At 57.5% G+C, this 12,996-nt stretch overlaps 2 protein-coding genes across 24 annotated transcripts in view; one reads left to right on the forward strand and one right to left on the reverse strand.

Moving 5' to 3' along the window:
* The window catches only part of CELSR1 (cadherin EGF LAG seven-pass G-type receptor 1), a 190,015-nt gene extending 187,987 nt beyond the window's left edge, over positions 1-2,028 (forward strand). Inside the window, exon 35 of one of the 2 annotated variants that reach the window (XM_077949321.1) lies at positions 1-2,028. In XM_077949321.1, coding sequence (XP_077805447.1) covers positions 1-25 — 25 coding nt within the window. In that variant the 3' untranslated portion in view covers positions 26-2,028. The other variant, XM_077949322.1, reaches the window with a different exon arrangement.
* Positions 1,940-12,996, reverse strand: part of TRMU (tRNA mitochondrial 2-thiouridylase) — a 26,677-nt gene continuing 15,620 nt past the window's right edge. For 5 of the 22 annotated variants that reach the window (XR_013398891.1, XR_013398889.1, XR_013398883.1 and 2 more), the window contains 8 exons: positions 11,996-12,049; positions 11,840-11,906; positions 9,424-9,524; positions 7,488-7,632; positions 7,045-7,127; positions 6,083-6,302; positions 5,278-5,343; positions 1,940-3,704 (listed from right to left, as the gene is read on the reverse strand). Coding sequence is in view for 8 of the 22 variants with exons in the window: in XM_015150576.3 (XP_015006062.1) it covers positions 6,138-6,302; positions 7,045-7,127; positions 7,488-7,632; positions 9,424-9,524; positions 11,840-11,906; positions 11,996-12,049 (615 nt within the window). In the remaining 14 variants the exon portion in view is untranslated. Of the gene's footprint in view, positions 5,344-5,802; positions 6,303-7,044; positions 7,128-7,487; positions 7,633-9,423; positions 9,525-11,839; positions 11,907-11,995; positions 12,050-12,996 lie in introns of those variants that run through there. The other 17 variants (XM_015150576.3, XM_015150575.3, XM_015150572.3 and 14 more) reach the window with 5 other exon arrangements.

The following is a 12,996-nucleotide window of genomic DNA, read 5'->3' on the forward strand; positions in this document are numbered from 1 at the left end:
AGGCAGTAATGAAACTTCAATTTGAACCATCAGGAAACCGTGAGGCAAGCCCGTCACCCCCACACAGGCTGCGGCATCACTGAGCCCTCAGAGCTTGGAGCCCGAGGGGCCACTGCCCTTGAAGTGGAGTGGGCCCAGAGTGTGGCGGTCCCCACGGTGGCAGCCCCCGGACTGGTCATCCAGACACAAAGGTCTTGGCTCTCCCAGGAGCTCAGGGCCTGTCAGACCTGGTGACAAGTGCCAAAGGCCACAGGCATGAGGGAGGCGCAGACCACTGGGCCAGCACCGCTGGATCCTAAGACTGCAGCCAGAGCCAGATCTGCGAGGGGACCCCAGACAGGGCCCAGAGGCTGCCCAGAGTTCAGGAACGCCAGGCACAGACCAAAGACTGTGGTCCAGCCCCGCCCAGGTGGGCATCTCATGGCAGTGCAGACGCCTGGCTGGAAGCCCGGCAGCCCTTTGCAAAGGCACCCCTTGTCTTAAAATCACTATGTGGGAAAGCTGTAGATACTTTTATATATTTGTATTGGACTCTGAGGAGGTGAAACCTGTATATATTTTGCATTCGTGCTGACTTTGTTATCCCAGGAGATCCATGCGATGATCCCTTGCTGTCTTCCGTGTAAAGATTGCACAGTTGTACTTGAATCTGGCATGTGTTGACGAAACTGGTACCCCAGCAGATCAAAGGTGGAAAATATGTCAGCAGTGGGGCTAAAACCAAGCAGTTAGAAGCCCTATAGCTGCCTTTGGCCAGGAAGCAAGGATGGCATGGGCCCTCCCCGCCGGCTCCCTGGGTCCCTGGTATTCGCTGTGCATGCGTTTGCCCTCTGCCCTGGCTGTGTGAATTTAAGACGGGGCAGTGCAGGACTAGGCAGGTGTGAGAAGCCTTGCTGAGGTCACTGTGGGGCATGGTTGCCACACGGCTGTCATTTTTCACCTGGTCATTCCCTGACCACCACCCCCTCCCAGGTGGCCTGGCAGCTGCAGGTGGGGATGGATTTCTCCTTTGCTCCTGCTTCCCGTGGGACCTGGGACCTTAAAGTCTTGCAGGTTCCTGATTTGGACAGAGGTATGGGGCCCTCCAGGCCATTACATCCCTCCTGCCAGTTCTCTAGCTCTTTGAGACTCCGAGGATCTCCCGGGGCACGGGTTCCCACCCCATGCCCGGCGTCTGACCAGTTACTTCATTTTGCTTCAGATGGCCAATTGTGCAGAGGGACAAAGCCACAGCCTTCAATGGTTACCAAACTGTTTTTGGAAACTCACACCAAGGTCGGGCCCACTGCAGGCAGGCAGCTGGCACAGTGTGGCCCGAGGGGCTGTGGAATGGCCGGAACTGTCAGACATGTTTGATTTTAGCGTTTCTTTTGTTCTTCAAATCAGGCGCCCAAATAAGTGATCAGCACAGCTGCTTCCAAATAGGAGAAACCATAAAATAGGATGAACATCAAGTAAAATGCAAAGATATCCACACTAAGTTTTAAACCTGACCCTGATGAAAATGTGAGCACTGTTAGCAGATGCCTGTGAGAGGAAAAGCGTATCTGAAAATGGTCCAGACAGGAGGATGAAATGAGATCCCCAAGTCCTCACACCTGAATGAATTATACATGTGCCTTACCAGGTGAGTGGTCTTTCGAAGATACAAAACTCTAGTCCCTTTAAACGTTTGCCACTGGTGTTTCCTAAGTACGAAAAGGTCTTGAAGTCTTCGAACAGTCTGCTTTCATGACTTTAACAGGATTCCACCCCCTGAGGTGTAATTTTTTGTTTTGTTCTATTTTTTTTTTTCACATACTCCACAGCCAACATCATGAGGTGTAATTTTTAATTTGGTCAGAACTGTTACCAAAAAACAACTGTCAGTTTTATTGAGACAGGAAAAATGTAAACTTATTTTTATTAAGACTTTATGGGAGAGATTAGACACTGGAGGTTTTTAACAGATGTGTATTTATTAATGTTCAAAACACTGGAATTACAAATGAGAAGAGTCTACAATAAATTAAGATTTTTGAATTTGTACTTCTGCAGTGCTGGTTTTTCTCCACAAACACCCCCGCCCCTCCCTGCGCCCAAGGTGGCCGTGGAAGGGATGGTTTACGGATGTGCAGCTGAGCTGTCCACGTCCCATGCTCCCTCAGCCAGTGGAATGTTGTGCTGGAACTTTCCACTCCCTGGTAGGCCTGCCACAGCCTAGATGGGCAGTTTTTGTCTTTCACCAAATTTCAGGAATTTTTTGCCATTATTTCTTTTCTTGTACTGATCTTTCTCCTCTCCTTCTGTGACTCCAGTGACTCGGATGTTAGACCTCTTGACGTTTTCCCACTGGTCCCTGAGGCTCTGTTCATCTTTCTTCGTTCTTTTCTATCTGTCCTTCATTTGGTGATTTCTGGTGCTCCATCTTCAAGTTCACTGATTTTTCTCTTCTGTCATCTTAATTCTGATACTGAACTTACCCAGTGAATTTATTTCAAATACTCGATGAGTTTTAAAATTTCCATTAGGTTCCTTTTTATTTCTCTGCTGGGCACTTCGTTTTCCACTCATTCCAAGAGTGTTCACCTTTACTTCATGAAGCATGGTTGTAACTAGGGCTGCTGTGAATTCTGGGATAATCTGAACATTTAAGCATCTTGGGGCTGAAATCACTTTTCTGTTTGCGTTTTCCTGGTTCTGTGTGTGCTGAGTAACTGCAGGTTGAACCCTCACTCGTCATGTGGAATGTTAGGTTAGACTCTGGGTTGTTCACACCGTTGCTGTGTCATTTCATGTGTTTCAGCAGCAGGCAACCTGGTTAGGTTCTGACCACTGGTTCTCTCTTTCCACGAGCAGCAGGTCCACCCCCAGGTCAGCCCTCGGCCTTGGCTATACTGTTTTGGGTTGTTGGCTGCACTCACAGGTGGGGTGGGGCAGGGGTGTGTTTCAACACACGTGGAGAATTTGGGGGTCCCCCTTCTCCAGCTCTCTCCTTGCTGGAACTTGCCTTGCATTTTCTCACTTATGGGGTCCTTTTCTTGTTTTCCCTGTCCAGAAAGATGGGTTTCTCCCACCGCTCTAGCCACGCTTCCACCCAACAGGGCCCACCTTAAGGAAAAGTAGTGACAGCAAAGAGAGAAAAATGGGAACCCCAACCCTCTCTGGTCCACAGTGCCCCCATTTCCCAGGCCTCTCTGGAGTTGTTGTCCTGGTGCTGGCTGCACAGCACCGCAGATTAGGGCTACCCTGGGTCAAATCTGAGATAGAAAAAACAACCCATGAACGCCCCTGCGCCTGAGGTCATTTTTCAAGTTGCTTTCTCCTCAGTTCACCTGCTAATGTTTACATCCCAGAATGCTTGGTGGCTAACGTGATAGAATATTTCTACCTCAGCCCCAAAGCCACGATTAACAGGAAAATACTAGAAGCATCTGAGAGAGAGAAAGCAGTCCAGGCAGCCCAGAGCAGGCCTGTCAGCCAGGCCAGGATGTCCACGTGAGGACCACGAAGTGCTCCGTAGAGCCTCCGCAGCAGACCGCGATGGATGAGGGCAGAGCAAGCCCCTCTGTGATCGTGTCTGAACAGGTAACAGCACAAACACCGTCCAAGCCACGGGACGTCGACTCCCCCAGCCCAGGTAACGGGTGACTACAGCTGCTTCAGTCACAGCTTCAGCCTCGCCCTGGGCTCCCCAGCCTGGAGACACGGCTTGTTAAGATCCCCTAGGAGAGTCAGGCAGTGGTTCATGTCTGTAATCCCAACACTGGCTGGCTGAGGCAGGAGTTCAAGACCAGACTGGGCAACACAGCAGGACCCCATCTCTACAGTTTTTAAAAATTAGCTGCTAAAAATTAGCACAGTGGCTCATGCCTGTAGTCCCAGTGCTTTGGGAGGCTGAGGCAAGATCACCTGAGGCCAGGAGTTCAAGAGTAGCCTAGACAACATAGCAAGACTGTTTCTAAAACAAAATTAAAATTAGCTGGGTGTGGTGGTGTATGCCTGTTGTCCCAGCTACTTGGGAGGTCAGGGCAGGAGTGCTTGGGCCCAGGTCAAGGCTCCAGTGAGCTGTGATCACACGACTGTGCTCCAGACGGGGTAACAGAGCAAGACCTTGTCTCTTGAAAAGAAAACAAAAGAAACATCCCCAAGAAGGGGCTTGGGCCCAGGCAAGGTTCCGGCACAGGACAACATGGGAGCCAGGGACTGGGGAGAAGCCAGGCTCAAGGTGTTTGAAACCGGCTCAGGGCCTTGGGAAGGAGCCTCCCAGGTGTGAGGTGAGGGGACACTGTCCTAGGACCTGTGTGTCACAGATTATCCTGGAACAACATGAGGGAGAGGAGAGCGAGGGCTTTGCTTTCATTTGTATTACAAGCAGGGAGTAGGTATACAAGCATCCAGCTCTTGGCCCGGAAGATGTTCCCCCACCATCTTCATGGACAGGTGTGGCAAGTGGCTAAGGCCAGGCCACTGGGGGTGCCTGTGCTGGCAGGAGGGGCTACCTGCCTGCCTGCGCTCCTGGGGACCCCCAGGTCTTCAAAAGGTCATCTGAGGGGCACAGCCTCTGGAGTGTGCCAGCCTTGGGTGCTGGGGAGGGTAGGAAAGAGGCCAGACCCTGGCCAGCAGTTTCTGCTGAATCTCTGAGGCATTGCACCAAAGCCCTCCAGAGTTGGCCAGTGGCCTTATGGGGGCGCAGGGCAGGCAACTGTGCATGCTACAGAGAGGGGAGCACTGCCAGTCAGGAAGCGGTCGCCATGGAACCTGGGGACCCAAGGGGCAGAGGCAGGTTTGTGCCCCTGCTTCCTCCACTGGCCGACACATAGGCCCTGAGGCTGGCAGGACGGCAGAGCCCGCTAGAGACTGGAGAGGGCAGCCTTACCCCTGCTGGCCTGGTGCCCACACCACCTTCTGCTTGGCTGCCCCTCCTCCCTCCTGCTCATGTTTCTGTGACCTGGGAGGGTTCGCCTAGGGCACAGCAGTAGGCCCCGCAGGGGCTCTCCCACCCTCAGTTCCCAGGATGGAGGCCCGGCCACAGCCATAAATCAGGGAAACCCTGAGCCCAGGGAGGCTCCGTGCCGGGCTGAGCCAGCAGAACAAAGGCGGCGCTTTTAGCTCAGCCTCCGTGCCCAGCTGGGCCAAGGATCCCCAGGAGCCTGTCTGGTCCCACCAGCCAGCGTTCTGCCTGCCTGGTAGAGCTGGGGCCTGCCCCTGGCCAGGGCAGCACTGACCCCGCGCCCCCTGCCTCCCCGCCCCAGCCCAGCAAGGGCCGCCGCTCCACCTCAGGCCCCGTTTCCTCACCTGGCCTGTGGAGTTCTGGCCCACTCCTCACCCTCAGGACACTCTCTGCTGCGTGGGGGGCCTAGGCTAGAAGGAAGGGTGCCCCAGGTCAGGGGACACCCAGTGGGGAGCTGGGAGGGAAGGGGTCAGGATGGACAGTGGGTCCCGTGGCAGCCCCCACCCTGACGCACCAGCAAGAACTCGGGGCATCTGGGCAAGGCCCTCAAGATGCACCACCTGGCTGCCTCTGGAACCTTCCCACCCAGAGAAGGGGAATGCACCTCTGGTCCCCGCAGGAACCTGTCTCGAGGCACCAGCAACACGCTAAGGCTCCAGCCCAGCAAGAGGAAGGGAGCCAAGGACACTGGTCAGTGTCCAGGACCAGGGACCCCAGCCCTAGATACAGGGGCAGAGGATGGAGCCGCTGGGACCTCAGGGAAAGGAGCGCAGGTTGCCGTGGCAGCGTCTGCAGTCCACCTGCCTTTCCACACCAGGGGGTCAGTGATGTGGAGCCCCCGGGCCCCAGCAGAGGCAGCGGTCAGACTCTGTCCTTGAAAGAATGTTTATTCCACGCTGTCCCTGCAGCTCCCCCTGCAGGTCCCCTCGGTGTGCTCTGAGGTGGGAAACCCTCCCTGGGGGTGGTGAAGGGGAACTCGGGCCACCCCACCAGCCAGCAGATGCTCTGGCAGCCAGAGCCGCAGCCTGGAGGTGAGGCTCTTCCTGGGGCTCGCCGAGGCCCCTGCAGGCTTTTCGGACCCTTAACCAGCCTGGCTTCCTCTGCTTTGGGCAGCAGTAAGCTGGGCCCTTGGGGACCTGGACTGCTCACCAGCCACCCAGCCCTGGGCCTGCTCTCCAGGTTCCTTCTAGCAGCTCCGTCTCTGTCAGGGCAAGGGACGCAGGCCTGGGCCGTCTTCTGGGCCATCACTGGGGTTCTCGATGGCCACCCCACCTCTGTGCTGGCCCTTCTGGAGTGTGTAGGCAGACGGCCCCAGCCGCAGGATCTTCCCGCTGCCCAGGCACTCGTCCCCCTTGTAGAACACAGCAAACTGTAGGGAAGAGAGACCCTGGCGTTAGGGGTGCCACAGGGAGCCAGCCCAGGGCAGGCAGGGGCAGCGTGGTCCCCTCTGGGCCTCGGAGCTGCCAGGGGAGCAGGGGTTCTGCTGCTGCTGAACAGGAGAGGAGGGGCCTGGGGCACCCAGCAGCTTCACCAGGAGGGTCTCCAGGGTCAGGGTACCTCTCCCGAGTGGGACAGTCACAGGGGCCACTCCAGGGACTGGCAGGTCTCTGAAGCCTTTGGGAATGTGGAGCTGTGACAGGAGGTAGCATGGTGGCAGCCAGAGGATGCTTCCGCTCCCTTCAACCCAGGTTCTCTCCCGCCACCTGCCCCTGGAGAGCCCTCAGGCCTGCGTACGCCAGGCGCCCATCCTTAGAGCTCCTACACACTCAGCCCACAGGGGCCCCAACCCTCTGCCTCTTTGAGCGCAGTCCTCATGCCCCTTCCATTTTCTGTCCTCGCTTCTAGGGCCCGGGCAGCAGCTGAGCCTCTCAGGGCCCGAGCAGGAACTGGCTGGTTGGTGACATCAGAGTGGAAATCCTCTCACAGTTGTCACTGCGGGAGGAGCCCCCAGGGCAGGTCTGGTCGCACTCTGCCGTCACCAGCTGTGTGACCCGAGCACACCCTACTTCTGGGCCTCAGGCCCTTCCTCTGTAACCCAGGTGCCCTGGTATGGTGAAGAGCAGTGCAGTCCTCCTGGAGCACAGTGAGAGCTGGGCTCACCCCCCACTCACCTGTCCTGTGGTAAGGGCATGCACAGCCTGCACAGCTGTCACCCACACGGTGCCATCTTGATTGAGGGTCAGCACGCAGGGCACTGGGTAGAAGAGAGGGGCCCTTGGAGGGGACACAGGCCTTGCCTGGTCGACCTCAGACCTCGGGGCCCCAGGGAAAAAGGAGCCCCAGCCTGGACTCTGGGCGCAGCAGGACACCGCGGGACAGTGTACACTCTTGCTTCAGCCCCACACACTGGGGCCTGCCTGCATCTGCTCCCAGCACCCCCAGGCCTCGCTCAGGGCAGGCACAGAACACGGAAGTTCTGAATATTTTAGGTAATCACCAAATAATCTCCACAACGGGACTTTCCTACCCCAGTGTCTCCCATCCCTGGCCCAAATCTGGCCTCGGGAAGCTCAGCTTCAAGGGGCCCGTCCTCAGGAGCCCTCCTGTCAGTCACCTAGTGCCATCTGGTGGCGGAATCGGAAGTGGCACTCCATCATCTTGTCCCGGACCAGCGCTGCAGGCGGCTCCTCCGTGATCCAGTGCACGCGGCTGGTCCTTAGCAGGTCCCTGTACAGGGCTGGGTGGTCCCTCCGGGGGGCCTGCAGAGTGGAATGCAAAGGTGGGGACACCGAGGGGTACCTCACCCCAAGGCCGGCCTCGGCGTGGTCCCTGGGAACAACAGTCCTACCAGCACACACAGGTAACGGTGCCGGCACCACTCGCAGCGCTCCACCACAGAAACTCATCACCGGCTGGGTCTTTGAATCCCCATTTCACAGATGAGAGACTAAGAGGCAGGGGTGAGATCCAAGCCCGTGACAGTGAACGCTGCAGGTTCAAGTCTGACTCAGGCCCTCCACCTGCAACCACCTGTGGGGCACTACCACGGCCACCCTTGAGGACTGGATTCTCTATTCACAGGGCCACAGCGGCCAGCCACACCTCAGGCTTTTCTTTCAAGAAGGCCACCCCAGGAATCCCACCACCCCCCAAATAGCTGAGGAGCTACCCTGGGACTGGCCCTGGTATGGAGGGTCCCAGCCACCCTAGGTTGGTTCTGAGGCCCCTGCTCCCTGTCACCTCCTGGGATTGCGCCAAGCCCCGCCCCTGAAGCAGGACAAGGAGCATGAAGTTAAGGGCTTTGGGTTCTAGGCAGGCACTGAGACCTGTCCAGGGACAGGAGGCCATTGGTAACCCTTCTGGTCTTCTCATAGCAAACTGAAATCTAGATCATTTAATTCACTGGCAGCCAGGCTTTTCACCCCACAGTCTTCCTAGAAGGACATGTCTTGGAATCGGCGGGTTGGGCCTACTGGCCCCCCCTGCGTCTAAGAGAAGGCGCCCCAGCGTTCGTGTCAGAACACGCGTCGGCAGCCAGGGCGCTGAGAGTGGGCCTTCTCAGCTCTGCGCGCCAAGGTGGAGGCTGGGCCATTCAGGGAAGAGGCTGTGCTGAACACCGCCAGCAGCATCCCTGGCCTGACCCACAGATGCAGCAGCACCCGTGCCCCTGCCTTTCCACCCAAGCCGTGACAACCAAAAATGCCTCCAGACACTGGCAAGGTCCCCTGCAGGTGGGGTGAGCCTGCCCCTGCTGAGCGGCCCCGCTTTGAGGCCAGGGTCACAGTGGTAAGGGCCCCGCTGTGGTGGAAGGCTCAGTTTGATCCTGGCTTGGCCATCTGCACCTGGCTCATGACAACTCACTGGATCCTACCACGGCGGGCACTGTCCTTGGCACTGAGGCCATGCCCTCTCCACCGGATGAGCCACCCAAGCTCCGGGTCTCGCTGTCCTCTTTTGTCAAATTGGATAAACTTTGTGTACAAGGGTTCAGTGATGATTAAGAGGCCAGCACACAACAGGGCCTAATGAATACCTTAAAACCCTCCTGCCAGCCGGGCGCGGTGGCTCAAGCCTGTAATCCCAGCACTTTGTGAGGCCGAGACGGGCGGATCACGAGGTCAGGAGATCGAGACCATCCTGGCTAACACGGTGAAACCCCGTCTCTACTAAAAAAAAAATACAAAAAACTAGCCGGGCGAGGTGGCGGGCACCTGTAGTCCCAGATACTCGGGAGGCTGAGGCAGGAGAATGGCGTAAACCCGGGAGGCGGAGCTTGCAGTGAGCTGAGATCCGGCCACTGCACTCCAGCCTGGGCGACAGAGCGAGACTCCGTCTCAAAAAAAAAAAAAAAAAAAAAAAAAAAACCCTCCTGCCACCATGGCCAGTCCCAGGAGGATGCAGCAGGAAGGCAGGGGACCAAGGACAGGAACAGTTAGTCACAGGCTCCATGAAGCCACGGCTGCTGGAGGCCTTCCCAAGCCCTGGTCCGTAAGCACTGCTGGCCCTGCCAGAACTAGCCCCAGTGCTGTCTCAAGGGCCGGCCCACTCACCACAAACACATTGCCCTTGACGCCGTCCTTCTCTACCACATACCAGGGCTCTCTCAGGCCACCGATGTTCGCTCTCTGGCCCAAGGTATACAGGAACCAACCTACAGAAAGACAGTTTCTCCATGAGGCTGGGCAACAAGTTCCATCCCACATGGCACGCCTCTCCTGAAGGCAGATGCTGGGAGGGCAGCCCAGAGCAAGCCCAGCTCACTAGGAAGCTATGATTCTCCAGCCACCAAGGCCAGCCCTGACCAAGCACCTGGGCACCTCTCATCACTGTCCAGGCCTGGGCTGGACACAGGAGCCAGTGGCCACCGAGCAGGTACTTTGTACCCTAGAAGGTACAGGTTCCAGCTGTAGGAGCCCCTGACTCTAAGCCCAGGCTGTGGCTGGGTTCTCTGTGTGACTCTAGGCCCAGGATGTGGCCGGGTGCTCTGTGTGTGACTCTAGGCCCAAGCTGTGGCTGGGTGGTGTGTGTGTGACTCTAGGCCCAGGATGTGGCTGGGTGCTCCGTGTGTGACTCTAGGCCCAGGATGTGGCTGGGTGCTCCGTGTGTGACTCTAGGCCCAGGCTGTGGCTGGGTGCTCTGTGTGACTCTAGGCTCAGGCTGTGGCTGGGTGCTCCGTGTGTGACTCTAGGCCCAGGATGTGGCTGGGTGCTGTGGGTGACTCTAGGCCCAGGATGTGGCTGGGTGCTCCGTGTGTGACTCTAGGCCCAGGATGTGGCTGGGTGCTCTGTGTGTGACTCTAGGCCCAGGATGTGGCTGGGTGCTCTGTGTGACTCTAGGCCCAGGCTGTGGCTGGGTGCTCCGTGTGTGACTCTAGGCCCAGGCTGTGGCTGGGTGCTCCGTGTGTGACTCTAGGCCCAGGCTGTGGCTGGGTGCTCCGTGTGTGACTCTAGGCCCAGGCTGTGGCTGGGTGCTCTGTGTGACTCTAGGCTCAGGCTGTGGCTGGGTGCTCCGTGTGTGACTCTAGGCCCAGGATGTGGCTGGGTGCTGTGGGTGACTCTAGGCCCAGGCTGTGGCTGGGTGCTCCGTGTGTGACTCTAGGCCCAGGATGTGGCTGGGTGCTCCGTGTGTGACTCTAGGCCCAGGATGTGGCTGGGTGCTCTGTGTGACTCTAGGCCCAGGCTGTGGCTGGGTGCTCCGTGTGTGACTCTAGGCCCAGGCTGTGGCTGGGTGCTCCGTGTGTGACTCTAGGCCCAGGATGTGGCTGGGTGCTCCGTGTGTGACTCTAGGCCCAGGATGTGGCTGGGTGCTCTGTGTGACTCTAGGCCCAGGATGTGGCTGGGTGCTCTGTGTGATGCCAGGGGCCCTTCTTGCTGAGCCCATGACATAGCTGCGTGTCTAACAGTGTCCATCTCATATTAGCAGTAACTGCATCAGGGCTACCCCCAGCCCCTCTGTGCACCCTCACAATGTCACAGAGCAGATGGCAAACTCACTGCCTCCCTCCCCTGCCATGGTGCACACAGGCAGAGAGAACCTCATGGGATTTACCACGTGGCCTAGGCCGGCAGCCTTCTTCAGTGAACTGAACTGCAGGTGGAAACCATGAGTCATCCAACTGGCTCCTGCTGGGGCCAGGACTGGCAGATACATGGGCAGTTCTGCCTTGCAGTTCTGTCCCAGGCAAGGCTGTTACCTCAACCTGTCTCAGGAACGCCTAGCCCCGGCTCAGCTTGCCCTCTCCCTTCCACAAGAGGTGGAAGATCTCCAAGTGCAATTCGCCGCGAGGCACCACCTACACCCGCTCCCCTGGCCAGTCCCACAGCTCAGGCCTGCGCTGCGTCAAGACTTGCCTGATCATCACGCCGGCTGGCACATCCCCGCCACTGTACTAACCCAACAATGGCTGCACTCTGTCCCCACAACAGGACTGCACACTGCTGACTAACTCAGAGCCTGTCCCCTGACACCAGGCACAGCATAAGCTCATGCAGGCCTCACCGCAGTAAGGGTCTGCACGTGAGCCAGCAGCACCCCAGCCAGCGCGGGACGCCTGATCCCATCACTGCATGTGGTCCTTAATCATTCAGATCATGCCATGACATCCCCCTTACTCCCTGAATCAGAGTGGAGTTTTGTGTAGTTTAACATTTTCCTTACACAGTAAGGAAATCATTCTTTTTACAGGGATTTGATACGTAACTCACAGAGTATAGTCCTTCCAAGTCAGAGGTGCGCTTTTCATGAACTCCAGCATTTCAGCTGAGGCCACATCTTGAAATGCAAGCCCTCATCAAGGCAACTGTTCCACCCTAGGCCATGCCTGCCTACCCCCGGCCACCCCACAGAGCCTTCTACGATTCACCAGCCAAGTGAAAGGGACGACGGGCACCCTGGTCTAGTCTCCCAGAGCTGAAACCCCACAGCTCCAGGCATTTCAGTTGACAAGTGGCAGAGTCTGCACCTCACCTTTATGTGTTCCCAGAACCTTATTGTCTTCTATGGAAATAAAGTGACCAGGTCGAGGCTGCAAATACTGGAAAACAAACATTTCATTATCGACGGAGATCCAGGCCCAGGGCAGAGACGCAGCCCCATCGCTTTGTGTCAAAGACCAGCACTGACCTGAAGAAGGAAATGTTCAAAATTCCTCTTCCCGATGAAACACATGCCCATGCTCTGAAATGAGAAGATGGCAGCCGTGAGAGGACCAGAAGTGGGGGTGGCCCACACTGTACCCAGACATCCTGAGCGGGCCCCGGGGCTTCCCGGCCTCACCCCACACCTTGCTTCCAGGGTAGGGGCCCAGCTGCCCACCAGCACCCTTGGCCACCAGTCACAGCCGGCGCACACAAGGCCAGGATCTTAGAGGACACCTCACTGTCTCAGCCTGCAGGGTATGACCCCGCGAGGCAGAACCTCACACCAGCTGCCCCGGGGAAGAAAGAAGGACCTGGGGAGAGACAGGGAGCAGAGGAGGGGCAGAAAGCAGAAGAGCCAGGCCCGAAGCTAAGGCCTCAGGGTAGGGCTCCAGGGGAGTCAGAGGAGAGGTGCCTTCCTCAAGTACATCTGCCCCAGCTGGGGAGCCTGGGCGGCGTGCACTCTCCACCGTGGCCCCAGCAGGGGCTGCATCGTTTACTCTCGGGTTTGTGTCTCTCCAGACTGCCCCTCCATGCCTGCAGCTCCCACCACAGAGCAACAATGGAAACGGAAGACTAGAGAGGAGAACGGGGGTGGGCATGCTCTTCAGGGAAGATGGCTCTGATGAAAGGTATGGCCGTTCCATTACCAGGGAGACAAGAAGGAGCGACAGCTCCCACCGCACCATCCCCGGAAGAGGTGAGGCTCATCCCACAGCGCCCTCGCCCTCCATCCCCAAGTTCCTCCCACGGACTTCATCCTAGTTCCGCCAATGCTCTCTTTTTAAGACAAGTTTCGCTATGTTGCCCAGGGTGTCCTCACACTCCTGGGTGCACTCGATCCTACCGAGGAGCTGGGGCTACACACAGGCACCCCCATGCCATCCTCCTGGCTTCTCCTCGCCTCAAGGCCCTTGCACTGCCATTCCCTCATCTGGACTTTCCCAGCCCTCTCTGGGACACCGGATCCCCTCATCCTGCAGGTCT

The sequence above is a fragment of the Macaca mulatta genome, chromosome 10, assembly GCF_049350105.2.
Source record: "Macaca mulatta isolate MMU2019108-1 chromosome 10, T2T-MMU8v2.0, whole genome shotgun sequence".
Lineage (NCBI taxonomy): Eukaryota > Metazoa > Chordata > Mammalia > Primates > Cercopithecidae > Macaca > Macaca mulatta.